The sequence below is a fragment of the Haematobia irritans genome, chromosome 1 (genome assembly GCF_050003625.1).
Source record: "Haematobia irritans isolate KBUSLIRL chromosome 1, ASM5000362v1, whole genome shotgun sequence".
Lineage (NCBI taxonomy): Eukaryota > Metazoa > Arthropoda > Insecta > Diptera > Muscidae > Haematobia > Haematobia irritans.
The window spans coordinates 251177366-251201431 of record NC_134397.1 but is presented as its reverse complement, the minus strand read 5'-3'; the positions used below and the strand labels follow the sequence as shown (position 1 = coordinate 251201431).

Below are 24066 nucleotides of genomic sequence, written 5' to 3'. Positions count from 1 at the left end.
CTAACGAATTCCATAGAAATTTCTAACGAATTTCCATATATTGTCGTTAGAAAAAATTTCATCGACATTTTGTCGTTAGAGAAAATTTCATAGAAATTTTATGGAAATTCTGTCCGTATTGAAAATTTTATAGATATTTTGTCTTTAAAGACGAAATTTGTAAGAATTTTTTGTTGTAAAAATCATAAAAATTTTATCTTTAGAAAACTTAATGGGCCTTTTTCTTCGAAGAAATTTTATACTTGTCATTACCGAAAATTTCATAGAAAAAAATTTCCTTAGAAGCAATAGAAATTTTATCTTTAGAAAATTTAATAGAAATTTTCCAAAAAAAAAAATTAGACAAAATTTGTAAGAATTTTTTGTTGTAAAAATCATAAAAATTTTAACTTTAGAAAAACTTAATGGACCTTTTTCTTCGAAGAAATTTTATATTTGTCATTACCGAAAATTTCATAGAAAAAATTTTCCTTAGAACCAATAGAAAATTTTTCGTTAGAAAATTTAATAAAAATTTGCTAAAAATAAAATTAGATTAAATTATTTTTATACCCTCCATCATAAGATGGGGATATATTAACTTTGTCATTCCGTTTGTAACACATCGAAATATTGATCTAAGACCCCATAAAGTATATATATTCTGGGTCGTGGTGAAATTCTGAGTCGATCTAAGCATGTCCGTCCGTCCGTCCGTCCGTCTGTTGAAATCACGCTAACTTCCGAACGAAACAAGCTATCAACTTGAAACTTGGCACAAGTAGTTGTTATTGATGTAGGTCGGATGGTATTGAAAATGGGCCATATCGGTCCACTTTTACGTATAGCCCCCATATAAAGGGACCCTCAGATTTGGCTTGTGGAGCCTCTAACAGAAGCATATTTCATCCGATCCGGCTGAAATTTGGTACATGATGTTAGTATATGGTCTCTAACAACCACGCAAAAATTGGTCCATATCAGTCCATAATTATATATAGCCCCCATATAAACCGATCCCCAGATTTGGCTTGCGAAGTCTCCAAGAGAAGCAAATTTCATCCAATCCGGTTGTAATTTGGAACATGGTGTTAGTATATGATCTTTAACAACCGTGCCAGAATTGGTCCATATCGGTCCATAATTATATATAGCCTCTTGGAGGAGCAAAATTCATCCGATCCGGTTTAAATTAGGAACGTGGAGTTAGTATATGGTCGCTAACAACCATACCAAAATTGGTGCAATCACACAAAAATTGGTCCATATCGGCTCATAATCATGGTTGCCACTAGAGCCAAAAATAATCTACCAAAATTTTATTTCTATAGAAAATTTTGTCAACATTTTATTTCTAGAGAAAATTTTGTTAAAACTTTATTCGGTTCATAACAAAATTTTCATCATTGTCAAAATTTTATTTATATAGAAAATTTTGTAAAAATTTTATTTCTATAGAAAATTTTGTTCAAATTTTATTCGGTTCATAATCATGGTTGCCACTCGAGCAAAAATAATCTACCAAGATTTTATTTCTATAGAAAATTTTGTCAAAGGTTTATTTCTATAGAAAATTTTGTTAAAATTGTATTTCTGTAGAAATTTTTGTCAAAATTTTCTTTCTATAGAAATTTTGTCAAAATTTTTATTTCTATAGAACATTTTGTGAAAATTTTATTTCTATAGAAAATTTTGTTAAAATTTTATTTCTGTAGAAAAATTTGTCAAAATTTTATGTCTACTTTGTCAAACTGAATTATATACGTATTGGATCGATCTTTTTTGATTTAATATATACCACGTATGGACTTACATACAATTTAGAAGATGGTGTTAGGATGTTTTAAGATACGTTGCCATCGGGAAGCGTTACCGCAACTTAAGTTATTCGATTGTGGATGGCAGTGTTTAGAAGACGTTTCTACGCAATCCATGATGGAGGGTACATAAGCTTCGGCCTGGCCGAACTTACGGCCGTATATACTTGTTTTTTTTCAGTTTTTCTTAGAAAAAATTGTATAGAAATTTTGTCGTTATAGAAAATTCCATAAAAAATTTATCGTTTAAGATTCATTCCATAGAAGCTTTCACGCTAGATAACATTTCATGCAAATGTTTCTCCGGAGAAATTTTATGAAAATTCTGTCCGTAATGAACATTTTATAGATATTTTGTCTTTTAAGACAAAAAATCGAACCTTTTCTAAGGTGACGACATCAAAAGGAGGCAATCCCTCTCGAAAAAGATTCAAGGAACGAAGAAATGTTTTGTTTATCCTAAAGAAATTAGGATCAGTCGACCCAAGCACGTTGTCGGCTAAGCAAAGCGATTCCTTAAAATGGGCTCAAGGAATTCTTGAAGCTGGAAAAAGGGAACGATCACCGGATGAGCTACCATCCTCTAAACGGGATCAAAGATCGTTTGCCTCAGTTGCAAAAGATAGCCTTGTGATGGCTATCATTAATAAAGGAGCATTGGAACGTATGATTCCAAGGCAAAAATGGGGGGAAATTGAGAACGCGATGTCTGGTGTCTACTCAGAGGTGCGAAAAAAGTTTCCCGGACCAAGTCCTCGACGGCAAGATGCTGGATGGTATCAAGGACGATATAAGTTAATAGCTTTTGCAGACCAGAGGTCTATGGATTGCTTTAAAGCTGTTTAAAGCTGGAGTTAGTCGATAAAAAAGACATACCGGCTAAACCTAGAGCACATGCATGGATATCGGCAAACCCTCCTGATCCTGAGTCAATTCTAGAGCGACTAAAAGAATGTAACCCAGATCTTCCAACTGCCGATTGGAAGGTTGGTCGTTTGGATGAGGTGGATGGACCAAGACGACATGCGGTGTTTATATTAAACATAGAGTCGCAAGAGGTTTTGGACGTCACGTTGACCTCTCCGGAACTGAATGATAAGATATCTGAGTGGCAAGTTTTGAGGGAACATAGCTTCTCAGATCATCGCTACATCAGTTTCAGATTGGCTGTTCGTACTTCAAAGACCATATTTCCGCCAAATATTAGGAAAGCTGATTGGAATAGGTATAGGGAATCGTTCAATTTGATGATACCGGAAATGCCAGAGACAAATATGAGCACTGTGCAAGATATCAAACACGCAGTTGAGCGGATTACTAAGTCCTTCAACATGTCACTGAAAGCTGCTTGCCCTAGAGGAAAGCCAAGGGGAAAAAATCTGCCGCCATGGTGGACTACGGAGTTAAGTAATACGAGGAAATCCTGCAGGAAGCTCTTTAACAAAGCAAAGTCCACAAGAGCTCCGGAGGATTGGGACACTTACAAGATGAATCTGAGAGCATATAAACGAGAACTGAGAAGGTCTCAACAAAACTCTTGGGATGATTACTGTAGCAGTATTGAGTATACGTCAGAATACGGCTTCCAGACTACGGAAGGTACTAGCATCCAATAACACCGCTCCAGGTTTCATTAAAACATCGGAGGGAAATTGGACAACGTCCAGTGAGGAGACGTTGGAGGTACTTTTGGACACACACTTCCCTGGAAATCAGACGGTTGAACCATGTTCTGGCGGTGTAACAGAGGCTCAGCGGTCATTTCCTATCGAGGAAATTGTGTCGGAATCTAGAATAAAATGGGCTTTAAATATCTTTGGACCATTCAAATCCCCCGGACCTGATGGAATTACTCCGGCGGAATTACAAGCAATGGCTGAAAGAATTATCCCCTGGTTGACGGTGATATATAAACAATATGTAAACTTAGCATATATTCCAGAAAAGTGGAGGGAAACAAAAGTCGTATTCATACCTAAAGCGGGAAAAGCCTCTCACTCGAGTCCGAAGGATTTCCGAACAATCAGCTTATCCTCATTTCTACTTAAGACCCTGGAGAGGATGATAGACATGTATCTTAGAACTAGCGTGGATTCTCGATATTAAATGGATTGACAACTGTGAATGTTGATCCAGGTAAACTTAGGCTGTTAGACGAACTTTTAATAAAGAGACGTATTTCAGCCACACTAGGACAAGCAAACATACAAAGGTATGTGAACAGAGGCACTCCCCAAGGAGGAGTTCTATCACCTCTTCTTTGAAATGTTGCTATAAACAACCTTCTGGTTTCCCTAGAAAAAGAAAGGATACAAGTGGTGGCATACGCAGATGATGTGGCGCTAACAGTCAGGGGAAAATTTCCATCCACAATCAGAGATATTATACAGAGAGCTCTCCGGATGACTGAGAAATGGGCGAAAGATAATGGTCTTGGGGTAAATCCAGCAAAGACAGAACTAGTGGTGTACTGCAAAGATCGCAAAACTCCCACGGTTAGGCCCATTTCCTTAGGGGGTATTGAAATTCCCTTTGGTGAGTGTGCAAAATACCTTGGCGTTATTTGGGACAGGAAGCTGAATTTTAGGCTTAACATTGAAGAAAGAGCGAGAAAAGCCACGGTAGCTTTGTACTCGCGCAAAAAGGCAATAGGGAAAAAGTGGGGACTATAACCAAAAATTGTGCATTGGCTATACACGGCAGTGGTTAGACCTATAATGCTATATGGTGTTGTAGTCTGGTGGCCGGCACTTCAGAAACCGACTTGTTTCGATAAAGTTCAGCGTATGGCGAGCTTATGTATCTCAGGCGCATTTAGTAAGACAGGAACAGACTCCCTTAATGTCATGCTGCATCTATTGCCTTTAGACATTTTGGCCAAACAGTCAGCTGCAACAACGGCTGTGCGGTTGCGTGAGCTATCGCTGTGGTCGGAAAAAAGTTACGGTCACAGTTCGGTCCTCAAAATAATGCCAGATGTGCCTAAGGTAGTGGATTACACTTTGGCGAGTCCACTTTTCGACAAAAAGTTTGAGACTCTAATTCCCAACAGTGAGGCGTGGTGTACACGGACCCCGGGGAATAAAGGATATATAGATTTCTACACTGATGGCTCCTAATTGGATGGCCAAGTGGGTTTCGGAGTATATTCTAAAGATCTGGAACTTCGAATAGCGAAAAGATTATCTGATCACTGTAGTGTTTTTCAGGCTGAAATATTAGCAATAAGAGAGGTGGTGAATTGGTGGAGAAGTAATGCTCCAAGCAATATTGGCATTAATATATACTCAGACAGTCAACCTGCAATAAAATCCTTGGAATCTGTGTTCCGCAACTCGAAAACGGCCATCGACTGCCGCAAATCTCTCAATGAGATGGCTGATCAGCACAATATTCACCTAATATGGGTGCCTGGCAGTGATGGAAATACAATTTTTAAGAAAGTACGAAAAAGGTATTTTTTGAGCGAAAAGATACTTTTCGCTAAATTTCAAATAAAATTCTATTGGAAAACAAGTAAGGAAAGTCTAAAGTCGGGCGGGCCGGCTATATTATACCCTGCAGCACTTTGTAGATCTAAATTTTCGATACCATATCACATCTGTCAAATATGTTGGGGGCTATATATAAAGGTTTGTCCCAAATACATACATTTAAATATCACTCGATCTGGACAGAATTTGATAGACTTCTACAAAATCTATAGACTTAAAATTTAAGTCGGCTAATGCCCTAGGGTGGAACACAATGTTAGTAAAAAAATATGGGAAACATATAAATCTGAAGCAATTTTAAGGAAATTTCGCAAAAAGTTTATTTATGATTTATCACTCGATATATATGTATTAGAAGTTTAAGAAAATTAGGGTCATTTTTTCAACTATTCGACTAAGCAGTGGCGATTTTACAAGGAAAATGTTGATATTTTGACCATTTTTGTCGAAATCAGAAAAACATATATATGGGAGCTATATCTAAATCTGAACCGATTTCAACCAAATTTGGCACACATAGCAACAATGCTAATTCTACTCCCTGTGCAAAATTTCAACTAAATCGGAGCAAAAAATTAGCCTCTGTGGTCATATTAGTGTAAATCGGGCGAAAGCTATATATGGGAGCTATATCTAAATCTGAACCGATTTCCACCAAATTTGACACGCATAGCTATAATGCTAATTCTACTCCCTGTGCAAAATTTCAACTAAATCGGAGCAAAAAATTGGCCTCTGTGGACAAAGGAGTGTAAATCGGGCGAAAGCTATATATGGGAGCTATATCTAAATCTGAACCGATTTGGATGATATTTTGCAAGTTGTTCGAGACTCAAAAAATATTGGGATGTACGGAATTTGAGGAAGATCGGTTGATATACACGCCAATTATGACCAGATCGGTGAAAAATATATATGGCAGCTATATCTAAATCTGAACCGATTTTTTCAAAATCAATAGGGATCGTCTTTGAGCCGAAACAGGACCCCATACCAAATTTTAGGACAATCGGACTAAAACTGCGAGCTGTACTTTGCACACAAAAATACATCAACAGACAGACAGACGGACAGACAGACAGACAGACAGACGGACATCGCTAAATCGACTCAGAATTTAATTCGAAGACGATCGGTATACTAAACGATGGGTCTCAGATGTTTCCTTCTTGGCGTTACATACAAATGCACAAACTTATTATACCCTGTACCGCAGTAGTGGTGAAGGGTATAATTATTGTCAAGGGCTCCTTTAGAAATAAAATTTTGACAAAATTTTCTATAGAAATGAAATTTTCATAAAATTTTCTATGAAAATAAAATTTTTACAAAATTTTCTATAGAAATAAAATTGTCACAAAATTGTCTATAGAAATAAAATTTTGACAAAATTGTCTATAGAAATAAAATTTTGACAAAATTTTCTTTGAAAATAAAATTTTGACAAAATTTTCTATAGAAAAATTTCTATAGAAATAAAATGTTGACAAAAAATAAAAAAAAAATTAATTTTTGACAAAATTTTCCAAAAGAAAACATTTTGACAATATTTTCTGTAGAAATAAAACTTTGACAAAACTTTCTGAAGAAATTAATTTTTGCAAAATAATATTTTTTTGATAGTTTTTGGTAAGATTTTCTCCATATGTTGGTAGATTATTTTTCTCTCAAGTTTCGACCGTGACTGTAATGGCTTTTATAAAAATCGAGATTTACTTCCCGCATGAATTTGTCTGCTTTGCCAAATTTGGTACAATAGATCATCTATTGTACCATACATTTGATATCGGCTCAAAAATGTCTACACAAAAGGTACTAAATCATTCGCGGGGGTACTATACTATACTACTATACTATACTACTATACTATACTATACTATAGTACTGCATTTTCCATCCCTGGTGCCTGGCCATAGGAACATACCGGGGAACTGCGAAGCAGATGAGCTAGCAAGGCTAGGAACTAGTCTTGTGTCGTTCCGGAACGAACTAGTTCCAATGAACGGTTCACTAAAAGGAACGACTGTCACTAGTTCCATCTCTTTCGTTCTCATAGTTCCTTTTGTCATTTAGTTTTATTTTCAATTTACGCTCCATCGTTCCTCGGATCGCAGTTTGATTTTTTACTTCTGTTTGAGCCATTTGCCAATTCATTCATTTTGGCGCGTATGTATTTAAACCATTGATTGATATGCTGCTATTTAATAGAATCTTTAATTCCATCTCAGACTCTTCACAAACGACCAAAAAATCGTAATTTCTTGCAATGAATAATTTTGCACAGAGTATAGTATTATTCAATCCAAAAATCCATCCAAAGAGTTTGGCTTCCTGAATTTAGTTACTTCCTTAAAATTTTTTATATTACTATAAACTATTTGAAGTAATTTCACTCAATTTTTCCATATTTTTGTATCTTTCAATTGACCACGAACTTCGTTACACAAAGTAAACAAACAATGTAATGTCTGTCTTTAGTAGATGACAGTGATGACAAATATACAAATCCGGAACGAAAAGGAACGATGGACCGATTTGAAGGAACTAGTTCCTTTGTACAAAAGGAACGATGAGTCCGAATCACTACGGTGAACGATTTTGCCCAAGACTACTAGGAACTACCTTTCATATTCCAGGGGAACTAGAATCTGTTGGTATGCCTCTGGCTACCTGCAAGCTCTTACTGCGTGAGAAAGCTGTCATGATGGCAAATGTTCGATGGGAGAATTGTAAGGGTTGTAACGACACCTGTAACGGCGAAAGTCACCGACGTTCGTTTTCGCCAACATCCTATTATCCTGCCTGTTGATCTCATGAATTTGGTTTTGTTTGTTATAGGAATTATTTTTATTTTACTTCTTTCTTCGTATTTTGAATTGTTATGAATTCAATTTATTATTTTTTATTATGAATTGTTATTTTTTTTTAAGAAACTGAATTAAATACCTATTACTTTTAAGTTACAACCAGAATTCCCATTGCATTGATTTCTAACTATTTTTCCTATGAGTATACATAAGAATAAACACGATACCGTTATCGGTTGCAGCAGCGACAACAGGCAGTTAACAAAGTAAGGTTCAGCATATACATCGTTGTCCGGGCATACGTGCAATAGGTATGTAACGGCATTAAGGTGACGTCGACTGCAGCCTCGCCACCTATAAAAGGAAGCGTCAAAGGTAAATGCGGGGAGTTGAAGATCGCACGTGGACGAGTCAACAGGTGGTAAGTATAGTGAGAAATAAGATTTAGTGTGGAAAGCTTGGTAGTGGAGTTGTTAGTGAGTGAAAGTAAAATCGTGTTTCGCATAGTTCTCATGACCTCTATTCAAGGTCATCGGTTTATGTTGTACCACGTGTTTTCTCCACATCACAGACTAATAGGACGCAGCGCATTTGACTTGTGTACTTATCCAGGTCGCAGTCACTCTCGATCTTATTGACTTTGCTCCAGATTTGTCCTCTAATCAAGGTCATCAGCTTATTTTGTACCACGTGTTTTCTCCACATCACAGACTAATAGGACGCAGCACATTTGACTTGTGTACTTATCCAGGTCGCAGTCACTCTCGATTTTCACGATCTTATTGACTATGCTCCAGATTTGTCCTCTAATCAAGGTCATCAGCTTATGTTGTACCACGTGTTTTCTCCACATCACAGACTAATAGGACGCAGCACATTTGACTTGTGTACTTATCCAGGTCGCAGTCACTCTCGATCTTCACGATCTTATTGACTTTGTCCAGATTTGTCCTCTATTCAAGGTCATCGGTTTATGTTGTACCACGTGTTTTCTCCACGCCACCGACGAGTAGGACACAGCGCATTTGACTTGTGTACTTATCCAGGTCGCAGTCACTCCAGATCTACACGATCCCATCGTCTCTGTCCTTCGGTTGACTTGTGTACTTACCCAGGTCGCAGTCACTCCAGATCTACACGATCCCATTGTCTCTAACCTTCATTTGGCTTGTGTACTTACCCAGGTCGCAGTCACTCCAGATCTACACGATCCCATTGCCGCTGTCCTTCGGTTGACTTGTGTACTTACCCAGGTCGCAGTCACTCCACATCTACACGATCCCATTATCTCTGTCCTTCGGTTGACTTGTGTACTTACCCAGGTCGCAGTCACTCCAGATCTACACGACCCCTTAATTTTTTTCCTTCTTTTTTTTGACCTTCATTTGGCTTGTGTACTTACCCAGGTCGCAGTCACTTTCGATCTTTACGATCTCATAGACTTTGTCCTAGCTTGACCTCTATTCAAGGTCACCGTTTTAGGTTGCACCACGTGTTCACGACACACCGTAGACGAACAGCCCGCAGTACATCTGACTTGTGTACTTAGCCAGGTCGCAGTCACTCCAGATCTACACGATCCCATCGTCTCTGTCCTTCGGTTGACTTGTGTACTTACCCAGGTCGCAGTCACTCCAGATCTACACGATCCCATTAACGCTGTTCTTACCAAGGTCACCGTTCCTAGTGTCGTCGCATCTATCCATTCCGTCGTTACTCGTCTCTAGAGCACTGTTCGTTCGCTGCTTTCCGTCGCTTAGTATTATTCTAGCTCTACTCGCTCCACATCAGGTTTCACGGGACCACCTTTGACTCACCACTGACTCGTCTACATACGTCTCTCCGGATTACAGGGCGTACTTAACCAGGTCGCCATTTAATCGCCCAGTTTTCCGAAGCACTTAGCCAGGTCGCCAGTTAGTCACCCGCATTCGCCAACGCGTTATCCCGTCCAGCCTTCCAGAGCGTACTTAACCAGGTCGCCATTTAATCACCCAGTCTTCCAGAGCGTACTTACCCAGGTCGCCATTTCATCACCCAAATTCGCCAGTGCAAGATCCCACCCAGACCCCTTACCAAGATACGACAATACCGTCGACCAGACCAAACCCGTGGTCAGTCCAGCCCGGTGTGCTTAACCAGGCCACCATATCAAGCTCATCCAGCCCCATCGAAGCAGTACCCCGTACGCACCTCACCCGTAGCCCAAATAATTATATATTATACTATAGACGACTTACCATAAATAAAACTTTAATATCACTTTTCCTTTTCTGTCACTACACAAACAAATTTCTGTGACGGACCCTTCCCCCGCGAGCAATACCCAGCGACCGGAGGAAACTCGTCGTTACACACCAAGCAAATATGGCCCCATTTAAACTTAAACCGCACACTAGATATGCTAGTGTTCTCGAGACGCCAGATATCACTCCTGATATCTGCTATAACGGGTCGCTGCCTGATAGGCGATTTTGCAAAAACTATTGTCGCGAAGTATAATGACTATTGTATGAGCTGCCATGATGCGGAGGAAAAGGAATCAATAAAACACCTCTTGTGTGAGTGTCCTGCATTTTGTGTAAGGCTTAAGCAAATTTTAGGGGCATATAGCTTCAGATGACTGGCGGACCTGGAAAACGTTAACTTAAGCAGTCTGCTAAAGTTTTTGGAACAATCTGGTTGGTTCAACAGAAGAAAATAATCGAGAAGGTTCAACGGTTATAACTAGAAGTGCCCATATGATATAGATACTTTTAGTTAGTGTGGTATCACAATGGACTGAATAGTCTAAGTGAGCCTGAATCTTAATCGGGCTGCCACTTTAACCTAACCTAACCCATAATACCCTGTTCCACAGTGTGTCGTAGGGTATAAAAATGAATAATTTTTATATAATAATTTTAAATTATTTTGAATAAAATTATAATAATTATAAGTATTTAATAACTATTTAGAGATCTACTCTATTAGGGTGTAATTATTTCACAAATTTCTACCCTCAATGTCTCAATGAGGATCCTTTTCATGAAAAACAAAAAGTTTCTTTTCCAACAAATTCCCACATAACTTTCTAAAATCCAAAAGGTTTTACTTACTATAGGTTGTGTGGAATGTAGACCAGCAGCTGTAATATCCTTACGTCGAACATCAACATTGGGGGCTCCTCCGCCCGGTCTTCCCCATGGGCAGTGTTTAACCATTAACTCAAAGTACTGGAAACAAAACAAAAACACAAGAAATTACCAAAGAGCAATAAATAAGCGATTTGTTATCGTTAAATTAAGAATTTATTTATAAGCAATAATTCATAAATAACAACCAAAAATCATTATTCAAAATAAACTCCCATCTGATTAACTCGATCCCGACCTAATCGTTCATTGCCAGGTTAAAGGATGGCAAAAATTATTTGCCTAAATGGGTAAAACGTGTAGCGCAACATTTTATGAGGAAATCATTGATTTCATTTCTTCCTTTTCCGTTTGCCAAGTGCCTGAAGAAAACATTTTATTTTATTTTATTTTATTATTTTCTTTTGCCAATGGAAAATTGGATATGGGTGAAGAGTGGTTCATTTCAACTCTACTGCCATATATTTCTTGAATGCCACCAATTTCTGCTGAGTGGTCTTCCCGACCAAAAATAATTGTTGCAAAAGTTACTAAATTTATCCATGCATCGTTTGTTATCGTTTATAGGTTGTTGTTATAGTTGCAAATCAGTTTCGATTGAAACTTTTTATTTTCTTCCCACTGACTTTGGCAAAATGAGAATGAGAACTATTTTTCGAATTGTATGCTTAACAAAAAGGCGATGTATTAACTTTATCATATCGTTTGTACAATCCCAAGATGTTTATTTCCAAGTCACAGACATGCCAATTTTGACTTAAAATTTCAATATTTGGAAGAACTCTGTATTGGCCCAATTATCACAAAAAAGGATACCAACCAGCACGGACAAAAATAATCGACTTGTTGTCAAACACTCACTCCATACTCTGGAACAGGGTATAATAAGTGCATAAGTTTGCAACACCCAGAAGAAACGAAATAGACATAGGCTGTCTTTGACAATAATACTCAGGGTTGGACCATGAGTACGGTTGCCACTCGAGCCAAAAATAATCTAACAAAGTGTCAATTGAAATTTTTCTCAAAAACAATTTTTTTTTTCTATAGGAAACTTTCTCAAAAATTTAATATCTATAAAAAGTTTAATCAAAATTTTATTTGTATGGAAAATTTAATCAAAATTTTATTTCTATGAAAAAATTTTATTTCTATAAAAAACTTTCTCAAAATTTTATTTCTATGGAAAATTTTCTCAATACTATATTTCTATTGAAAAATATTGTTAAAATTTTATTTCTATAGAAAATTTTGTCCAAATTTTATTTCTATAGAAAATTTACTAAAATTTAATTTCTACAGAAAAGTTTCTCAAAGTTTTATTCCTATAGGAAATATTTCGCAAAATTTTATTTCTATAGAAAACTTTGCGAGAATTTTATTTCTATAGAAAAGTTTGTCAAAATTTCAATTTTATTTCTATAGAAAATTTTGCGAGAATTTTATTTCTATAGAAAAGTTTATCGAAATTTCATTTCTATATAAAATTTTCTCAAAATTTTATTTCTAAATAAAATTTTCTCAAAATTTTATTTCTAAATAAAATTTTGTCAAAATTTTATCTCTATAGAAAATTTTCTCAAAATTTTATTTCTATATAAAATTTTCTCAAAATTGTATTTCTATATAAAATTTTCTCAAAATGTTATTTTTATATAAAATTTTCTCAACATTTTATTTCTATATAAAATTTTTTCAAATTTTATTTCTATGGAAAATTTTTTCAAATTTTATTTCTATAGAAAATTTTCTCAAAATTTTATTTCTGTAGAAAATTTTGTCAACATTTTATGTCTATAAAAAATTGTGTCAAAATTTTATTTCTATTACAAATTGTGTCAAAATTTTATTTCTATAGAAAACTTTGTCAAAATTTTATGTTTATAGAAAATTGTGTCAAAATTTTATGTTTATAGAAAATTGTGTCAAAAATTTATTTATATTAAAAATTGTGTCAAAATTTTATTTCTATAGAAAATTTTGTCAAAATTGTATCACTATAGAAAATTTTCCCAAATATTATTTCTATAGAAAATTTTCTCAAAATATCATTTCCATATACAATTTTCTCAAAATGTTATTTCTATATAAAATTTTCTAAAAATTTTATTTCTATATAAAATTTTTTCAAATTTTATTTCTATGGAAATTTTTTTCAAATTTTATTTCTATAGAAAATTTTCTCAAAATTTTATTTCTGTAGAAAATTTTGTCAATATTTGATATCTATAGAAAATTTTATCAAAATTGTATTTCTATAGAATATTTTAACAAAATTTTATTTCTATAGAATATTTTCTCAAAATTTTATTTCTATGGAAAACTTTCTCAAAGTTTTAGTTAAATGGAAATTTTTTTCAAATATTTATTTGTACAGAAAATTTTCTCAAAATTTTGTTTGTATAGCAAATGTTCTAAAAATTTTATTTCAATGGAAAAATCTCTGAAAATTGTATTTCTATAGAAAATTTTGGCAAAATTTTATTTCTGTAGAAAATTGTGTCACAATTTTATTTCTATTGCAAATTGTGTCAAAATTTTGTTTCTGTAGAAAATTTTGTCAAACTTCTATTTCTTCAGAAAATTTTTTCAAACTGTTACTTCTATTGAGAATTTTTCCAGAATTTTATTTGTATAGAAAATTTTCTCAAAATTTTATTTCTATAGAAAGTATATATAGCAAATGCTCTCAAAATGTTATTTCAATGGAAAAATCTCTGAAAATTGTATTCCTATAGAAAATTTTGGTTAAATTTTATTTGTGTAGAAAATTGTATCACAATTTTATTTCTATTGAAAATTGTGTTAAAATTTTGTTTCTGTAGAAAATTTTGTCCAACTTTTACTTCTTCAGAAAATTTTTTCAAAATGTTACTTCTATTGAAAAATTTCCCTAAATTTTATTTCTACAGAAAATTTTGTCACAATTTTATTTCTATTTTGTCAAAATTTTTTTCTATGGAAAATTTTGTCAAGATTTTATTTCTATAGAAAAATTTCTCAAAATTTTATTTCTATAGAAAATTTTCTCAAAATTTATTTCTGTAGAAAATTTTCACAAAATTTATTTCTGCAGAAAATTTTATTTCTATAGAAAATTTTGTCAAACTTTTATTTCTTCAGAAAATTTTTTCAAAATGTTATTTCTATTGAAAATTTTCCCAGAATTTTATTTGTATAGAAAATTTTCTCAAAATTTAATTTCTATAGAAAGTTTTGTCGAAATTTTATTTCTACAAAAAATTTCCCAAATTTTTTTTCTATAGAAAATTTTGTCAAAATTTTATTTCTATAGAAAATTTAGTCAAGATGTTATTTCTATTTTGTCAAAATTTTTTTATATGGAAAATTTTGTCAAGATTTAATTTCTATAGAAAAATTTCTCAAAATTTTATTTCTATAGAAAATTTTCTCAAAATTTATTTCTGTAGAAAATGTTCACAAAATTTATTTCTGCAGAATATTTGGTCAATATTTTATTTCTATAGAAAATTTCTATTTATGAATTAACTCTTAGTTGGAGAGAAATATTTTGCAAAATCTACTAAACACAAAAAATTTTAAAATTGTTGGTAGAATTCTACCGACTGTGGCAAATGTGTCCGTGAGTCGATCTAGCCATGAGCCCAAAGGCCAGAGTTTTACTCAGGCTTGCTTAATTTTGCACAAGAAGTAGATCTAACATTTTTACTATGCATGCCAAATTTGGTTGCAATCGGCTCAGATTTAGATATATATCCCATATATATCTTTCGCCCGATTTAAACTCGTATGACCTTCCGGAAGTCATAATTTCAATCCGATTAGCTTGAATTTTCCAATATTTTATTTCTATAGAAAATTTGGTCAACATTTTATTTCTATAGAAAATTTTCTCAAATTTTAATTGCTATAGAAAATTTTCTCAAAATTTTATTTCTATAGAAAATTTTCTCAAAATTTTATTTCTACAGAAAATTTTCTCAAAATGTTATTTTTATAGAAAATGTTCTCAAAATTTTATTTTTATAGAAAACTTTCTCAAAATTTTATTTCTATGGAAAATTTTTCAAAATTTTATTTCTATAGAAAATTTTCTCAAAATTTTATTTCTATAGAAAAATTTCTCAAATTTTAATTTCTATAGAATTTTTTTTTTTTTAATTTTATTTCTATAGATTTTTTTCAAAATTTTCTTTCTATAGAAATTTTTTTTTTTTAATTTTATTTTTATAGAAAATGTTCTAAAAATTTTATTTCTATAGAAAATTTTTTCAAAATTTCATTTCTATAGAATATTTTCTCAAAATTTTTTCCACGGAAAATTTTGGCAAATTTTTTTTTCTGTAGACAATTTCTATTTATGATCTACCAAACATCGAAAATTCTACCAATATACCATACAGTAAAAAATCTACGATTTTTGATAGAATTCTACCGACTGTGGCAACCGTGTCCCTGAGTCGATGTAGTTGAGTCTTTGTTGGAGAGAAATATTTTGCAAAATCAGGAGTGTTGAATCTGCTTTTCCAAAAAATTTGGCAATAACATTATTAACCCTCCACGAATTTCATGACGACAATTCATGGTGTAGTGTTTCTACTATACGACCTAGACAAGCTTTCACCGCCAGTTAGTTATTTTTGTTTCGTTTTTCTTTTTTTCTTTTCATAGAATAAACACAAGTCACGCAAATTTGCCAAAAATTTATAAAAAGTGGAACAAGTTAGGATAGGAGGAAAGTCATTCGTCTCCCAAAGCTCCACACCCACTAAGGGAAATTGTCAGTGTTGAAATGTATGGCATTGCCAAGGAATTTCCTTGTATTTATGCGATTTGATATTGGGCAGGGGCATGTATGTTAGAACCATGGCTGAATTGGCATAATGTGCTTGAAGGTTTAGGGTTTTTGCTTCCTGCAGCATTTCTATGTTTTATTTTTCTCTTCTAAGAATTTTGTCTCTAAGAAATCGTAAATATTGTCCTATGACTAGAATGTTTTTTTTTTCTATTTGAGACAGAAATGGGGTTATTAACCTCCTTGCCTGTAAAATGAGCTTAGATGTTTGGTAAAGCGGAAACAGAAATCTGAAATACTAGAAGTCTATCAACTACATGTAAATTTGTTTATCGAATGCTATCTGATTTTATACAAGAGATTAATATTTTTTTCCCTTGCAATGGCAAATTAGTCTAGACATTTTGTGCTATGTGCCCCCTTTGGTATAAAGATTAATCAATAATGTATTGGAAATATATATTACGATGTAGAATTTTTGCACATGTTTTGGCTTACAATTACGTAGATAGATAGAATTCTACCAAAAATGGTATTTTTTGTGGTAGGTAAATAAAATAAAATAAGAAATAAAATTTTGACAAAATTTTCTATAGAAATAAAATTTTGACAAAATTTTCTATAGAAATAAAATTTTGACAAAATTTTCTATAGAAATAAAATTTTGGCAAAATTTTCCATAGAAATAAAATTTTGGCAAATATTTTCTATAGAAAGAAAATTTTGGCAAAATTTTCTATAGAAAGAAAATGTTGAAAAAATGTTCTATAGAAAGAAAATTTTTCCATAGAACTAAAATTTTGGCAAAATTTCCACTAAAAATACAATTTTGGCAAAATTTCTTATAAAAAATAAAATTTTGGCAAAATTTTCTATTAAAATAAAATTTGGCCAAAATTTTCTATAGAAATAAAAATTTGCCAAAATTTTCTATAGAAATAAAATTTTGGCAAAATTTTCCATAGAAATAAAATTTTGGCAACATTTTCCATAGAAATAAAATTTTGGTACAATTTTCTATAGAAAGAAAATTTTGGTAAAATTTTCTATAGAAAAAAAATGTTGACAAAATTTTCTATAGAAAGAAAACTTTTCTATAGAAAGAAAATTTTTCTATAGAACTAAAAATTTGGCAAAATTTCCTATAAAAATACAATTTTGCCAAAATTTCTTATAAAAAATAAAATTTTGGCAAAATTTTCTATAGAAACAGAATTTTGGAAAATTTTTCTATAGAAATAAAATTTTGGAAAATTTTTCTATAGAAATAAAATTTTGAGAAAATTTTCTATAAAAATAGAATTTTCTATAGAAATAAAATTTGTTGTTTTGATATCAGCTTTGCGTTGACTAAACTTCTCTTGTAACATAGGAAATAATGTTTGTCAAATTTATTTGGGCAAAGCCCTATAGACTGCAAGATGATTGGATGGACGCACGTTTCGGAATTACCACATTCCTCATCAACATCCTCTACTTGCATCAAAACTATCAACCAATTATCAGAATAAATTCGGGTAGTTGACTAAACCCAAAGTGAACCACACTTGAACTTTCCGAAAACAGTTTTATGATTGTTGGCCTTTGCTTTGTGTTTAGACCCTCCACTATAGGATGGGGGGTATATTAACTTTGTCATTCCGTTTGTAACACATCGAAATATTGCTCTAAGACCCCATAAAGTATATATATTCTGGTTCGAGGTGAAATTCTGAGTCGATCTAAGCTAGAGGTGTGCACGTGACACGAAATTGTCGTGACTCACGAAAATTTTCGTGACTCACGCGTGAGTCGTGATTCACGCTGACGTCAACGGCGTGAGTGTGCGTGATTAACCAACCAAATGTCGTGCGTGAGCGTGAGTCACTAAAATAATATCTTCGTGAGTGTGCGTGAGTAACGAAATTCGGAAAAACACACTCACAAAATTAATTCCGCGTACGAACATAAAATGCTTACGAGTTGAATTCATTTATAATTTTAGTGACACCCTAGGTGTAAAGAGTTTTATAACGCCCTCGATTTTAATCATACTCATGTTTTCAATCAGGTTCTATAGGTAAATTACCCATAAAATTATTCGTGAGTCACAACATTGTTCGTGAGTCACGATATTTTTCGTGAGTCACGACATGTAAAAGATGTTCGTGCGTGAGTGTGCGTGAGTACAAATTTTCTTTTCGTGAGCGTGCGTGAGCGTGAGTCCTAACCAAAAATATCGTGAATAAGATTTCTCCGTCGTGAGTGTGCGTGAGCGTGAGCAAAATATAACTCACGTGCACACCTCTAATCTAAGCATGTCCGTCCGTCCGTCTGTTGAAATCGCGCTAACTTCCGAACGAAACAAGCTATCGACTTGAAACTTGGCACAAATAGTTGTTATTGATGTAGGTCGGATGGTATTGCAAATGGGCCATATCGGTCCTTTTTTACGTATAGCCTCGATATAAACGAACCCCCAAATTTGGCTTGCAGGCCCTCTAAGAGAAGCAAATTTCATCCGATCCGAAATTTGGTATATGGTGTTAGTATATGGTCTCTAACAACCATGCAAAAATTGGTTCACATCGGTGCATAATTATATATAGCCCCCATATTAACCGATCCCCCGATTTGGCTTGCGGGGCCTCTAAGAGAAGCAAATTTCATCCGATCAGGCTGAAATTTGGTACATGGTATAAGTATATGGTCTCTAATGACCATGCAAAAATTGGTCCACATCGGTCCATAATTATATATAGGCCTCATATAAACCGATCCCCAGATTTGACCTCCGGAGCCCCTTCGAAGAGCAAACTTTATCCGATTCGGTTGAAATTTGGTACGTGATGTTAGTATATTGTATCCAACAACCATGCAGGTTGTTGGTTCATACCAGTCCATAATTATGTATAGCTCCCATATAAACCGATCCCCAGATTTGACCTCCGGTGCCTTATGGAGAAGCAAAATTCATCCGATCTGGTTGAAATTTGGTACGTGGTGGTAGTATATAATATTTAACAACCATGCCAAAAGTTGTCCATATCAGCCCATAATATAGTCCCCATATAACCGATTCAGATATTTGGTTTTGGAGCCTCTTGGAGGAGCAAATTTCATCCGAGTGAGTTGAAATTTGGTACATTGTGGTAGTATATGGCCGTTAACAACCATGCCTAACTAGGTCCATATCGGTCTATAGTCATACATAGCCCTCAGATAAATCGATCCCAATCACACAAAAATTGATCCATACCAATTCATAATTATGTATAGCCCCACATATTTCAATTCTGGCTCTCTACATATCGTGCAAAAAGTCCATATCGATTCGAAATTATTTGTAGACTTACCTATACATAACTTTTTTGTCTAATATATACCACGTATGGACTAACTCACAATTTAGAAAACGATGTTAAGAAGTTTTAAGATACCACAACCCAAGTAATTCGATTGTGGATGACATTCTTTCGTAGAATTTTCTACGCAATCCATGGTGGAAGGAACATAAGATCCGGCCTGGCCGAACTTACTTGTTTTTTTTCTTCTTACATCATGTGGATAAAATTTTTTATAGAAATAAAGTTTTGACAATTTTCTATAGATATACAATTTTGGCAAAACTTTCTATAGCTATAGAAATAAATTTTTGAAAAAATTTGCTATAGAAATAAAAGTTTGACAAAATTTGCTATAGAAATAAATTTTTGACAAAAATTGTTATAGAAATAAAATATTGACAAAATTTGTTATAGAAATGAAATTTTGACAACATTTTCTAAGAAATAAAATTTTGACAACATTTTCTAAGAAATAAAATTTTGACAAAATTTTCTAGAGAAATAAAATTTGTGACAAAATTTTCAACAGAAATAAAATGTTGACAAAATTTTCAAAGAACACAGTTTTCTATGGATATAAAATTTGTGACAAAATTTTCTATAGAAACAAAATTGACAACAATATTTGTTATAGAAATAAAATTTTGACAAAATTTTCTTTAGAAATAGTATTTTGACAAAATTTTCTATAAAAATAAAATTTTGACAAAATTTTCTATAGAAATAAAATTTTGACAAAATTTTCTATAGAAATAAAATTTTGACAAAATTTTCTATAGAAATAAAATTTTGACAAAATTTTCTATAGAAATAAAATTTTGACAAAATTTTCTATAGAAATAAAATTTTGACAAAATTTTCTATAAAAATAAAATTTTGACAAAATTTTCTATAGAAATAAAATTTTGACAAAATTCTCTATAGGACTAAAATTTTGACAAAATTTTCTACAGAAATAAAATTTTGACAAAATTTTCTACAGATATAAAATTTTGGCAAAATTTTCTATGGATATAAAATTTGTGACAAAATTTTCTATAGAAACAAAATTGACAACAATATTTGTTAAAGAAATAAAATTTTGACAAAATTTTCTATAGAAATAAAATTTTGACAAAATTTTCTATAGAAAAGTATTTTAACAAAATTTTCAATAGAAATAAAATTTTGACAAAATTTATATAGAAATAAAATTTTGACAAAATATTCTATAGGACTACAATTTTGACAAAATTTTCTACAGAAATAAAATTTTGGCAAAATGTTCTATAGAATTTAAATAAAATTTTGACAACATTTTCTAGGAAATAAAATTTTGACAAAATTTTCTATAGAAATAAAATGTTGACAACATTTTCAAAGAACAAAATTTTCTATGGATATAAAATTTGTGACAAAATTTTCTATAGAAATAAAATGTTGACAACATTTTCAAAGAACAAAGTTTTCTATGGATATAAAATTTGGATGACATTCTTTCGTAGAATTTTCTACGCAATCCATGGTGGAAGGAACATAAGATCCGGCCTGGCCGAACTTACTTGTTTTTTTTTCTTCTTACATCATGTGGATAAAATTTTTTATAGAAATAAAGTTTTGACAATTTTCTATAGATATACAATTTTGGCAAAACTTTCTATAGCTATAGAAATAAATTTTTGAAAAAATTTGCTATAGAAATAAAAGTTTGACAAAATTTGCTATAGAAATAAATTTTTGACAAAAATTGTTATAGAAATAAAATATTGACAAAATTTATTATAGAAATGAAATTTTGACAACATTTTCTAAGAAATAAAATTTTGACAACATTTTCTAAGAAATAAAATTTTGACAAAATTTTCTAGAGAAATAAAATTTGTGACAAAATTTTCAACAGAAATAAAATGTTGACAAAATTTTCAAAGAACACAGTTTTCTATGGATATTAAATTTGTGACAAAATTTTCTATAGAAACAAAATTGACAACAATATTTGTTATAGAAATAAAATTTTGACAAAATTTTCTTTAGAAATAGTATTTTGACAAAATTTTCTATAAAAATAAAATTTTGACAAAATTTTCTATAGAAATAAAATTTTGACAAAATTTTCTATAGAAATAAAATTTTGACAAAATTTTCTATAGAAATAAAATTTTGACAAAATTTTCTATAGAAATAAAATTTTGACAAAATTTTCTATAGAAATAAAATTTTGACAAAATTTTCTATAGAAATAAAATTTTGACAAAATTTTCTATAGAAATAAAATTTTGACAAAATTTTCTATAGAAATAAAATTTTGACAAAATTCTCTATAGGACTAAAATTTTGACAAAATTTTCTACAGAAATAAAATTTTGACAAAATTGTCTACAGATATAAAATTTTGGCAAAATTTTCTATGGATATAAAATTTGTGACAAAATTTTCTATAGAAACAAAATTGACAACAATATTTGTTAAAGAAATAAAATTTTGACAAAATTTTCTATAGAAATAAAATTTTGACAAAATTTTCTATAGAAAAGTATTTTAACAAAATTTTCAATAGAAATAAAATTTTGACAAAATTTATATAGAAATAAAATTTTGACAAAATATTCTATAGGACTACAATTTTGACAAAATTTTCTACAGAAATAAAATTTTGGCAAAATGTTCTATAGAATTTAAATAAAATTTTGACAACATTTTCTAGGAAATAAAATTTTGACAAAATTTTCTATAGAAATAAAATGTTGACAACATTTTCAAAGAACAAAGTTTTCTATGGATATAAAATTTGTGACAACATTTCGAAAGAAATTTTATGGAGTGAACATTACGTTCATCTCAAGACGAGCATTTGTGATATACACCAAAAGTAATGACGTGGGAAGAACACCCACTAAGAATCTCGTTAATCGTTGTATACGATCGTTTCGAAAATTGCCAATGAATATGATCGTACTTTTTTCCTAAGCGTGATTATGCACAACCACAAACTTACACTTAGGAAATCGTATTTTTAATTATCCTGTTAAAAATAAATATGTCTTCAGCTAACACCTTTATGCTCTAACCACATTATCTCCCTACCCGAGTTTCACCCATCAAAAAGTATAAATCTCTTCACAGCATAATGCATATAACTCACACACACACTAATCCAAACACTTACATCGCATTTGCATAGATACAATCCCACACAATGGCCAATAAAAAGTTGCTCATACTCACTTCCTGTTTATCCTTTTCTTTGCGTGCTATCTCTTCGGTTTTCCTTCTACGCCACATACGCATACTCTCCTCAGCATTTTTACGTTCAACAAGACGGCGCTTCTCATCGCACCACATCAAGGGATGTTGAATGTGGTCATGGCAGAAGGCTTCATCGCTGGTCGTCATTGTGGTTGTAACTGAAACTGTTTTTTTTCACTTCTTTTGGTTTTGTGGTGACAAAACTGAAAAAGGTTACATTACAAGTCCTTGATTCCCATCCTAGATCCTTTCCATGTATTTTTCTTGTATTTGATTTTTCTTTTTCACTATATCATCACTTTACTTTGTAATGCATTTATGTGATGGTCTCAGACCATTGGTACGAAACAATTTTTTTCGAAAAACACTGGCAGGATATTGCAGATGAGAAACCGTTCTCCTTCACTCCATCCAATCAAGCGATTTTTATTATTAATATTATAATCAAGAAATATCCTTGGAAAATAAAAATATGAGATTTTATTGTGTGTTTGGTCTATGAGGACGACTTGTTATTGTCAAGGATAATTTTACCGGAAGTGGAAGAGTGAGTGTTACGTTCAAGTAGTTGTTCGAAACTAAAGTCTGCTGGCAAATCTCCTACCAACAAGAATTGGCAAAGGCATTTCAAGTCATTGGAAATCAAATCAGCCAGCCAGCTGGTTTGTTGATGTTGTTAAGAAAACTCCTTGGATAATCATGTATGTGTGTATGTGTATGAAGTTAAGGAGGCACTATAATAGGTGCCGTACCAGGATGTACCTTGCCAAGGCTTATAATATTCTTGTAAGCCAACATGCAGACAGACAGCAGACGGGTGTACAGACGGGCAGACAGATGGATGGCTGACTAGCTGGCTGATGCGCGCGCTTTATTATCCCTCCTATGTGATTTGTATGCGTGTTGGCAAAAATATTTTGCTTATGGCTCGACTCGACTTAGGTTCCTTTCATGGCTGCACGTGATTTTTTCCTGCCACATTATTCTCTGGTGGAATATATTGGCAAACAGCCTACCCATAAATGCTAAAGCGTTACTAAAAATACATCACCACATTACCATTGTTTGAAGCTATTGGCTACCCAACCACTGTTGTCAATCAAGTCATAAATACTCTACTAAAATTTGGAGAAAATTTTACACAAAAATTACCAATCAAAAAATCTTACTTTGTCAAAATTTTATTTCCAAAGAAAATTTTTTCAAAAATTTATTTCCATAGAAATTTTTTTCAAAAGTTTATTTGCATATGAAATTTTGTCAAAACTTATTTTCTATAGAAATTTTTGTCAACAAATTATATCTATTGTAAAAAATTTTATTTCTATAGACAATGTTGCAAAAAATTTTATTTCTATAGAAAATTTTTACACAATTTTAGTTCTATAAAAAATTTTGTCAAAATGTTATTACTATGGAAAATTTTTCAAAATTTTATTTCTATAGAATATTTTATCAAAATTTTATTTCCTTAAAAACATTTTCAAAATTTTATTTCTATATAAAG

The 24066-nt window shown here is 32.1% G+C and overlaps 1 protein-coding gene across 1 annotated transcript in view; it reads right to left on the bottom strand.

The window, feature by feature from the left end:
- Nucleotides 1-23115, bottom strand: part of LOC142235771 (uncharacterized) — a 40777-nt gene extending 17662 nt beyond the window's left edge. The window contains 2 exon segments of the mRNA XM_075307032.1: nt 11196-11312; nt 22539-23115. Coding sequence (XP_075163147.1) covers nt 11196-11312; nt 22539-22706 — 285 coding nt within the window. The 5' untranslated portion in view covers nt 22707-23115.
- Between the last annotated feature and the right edge of the window lie 951 nt (nt 23116-24066).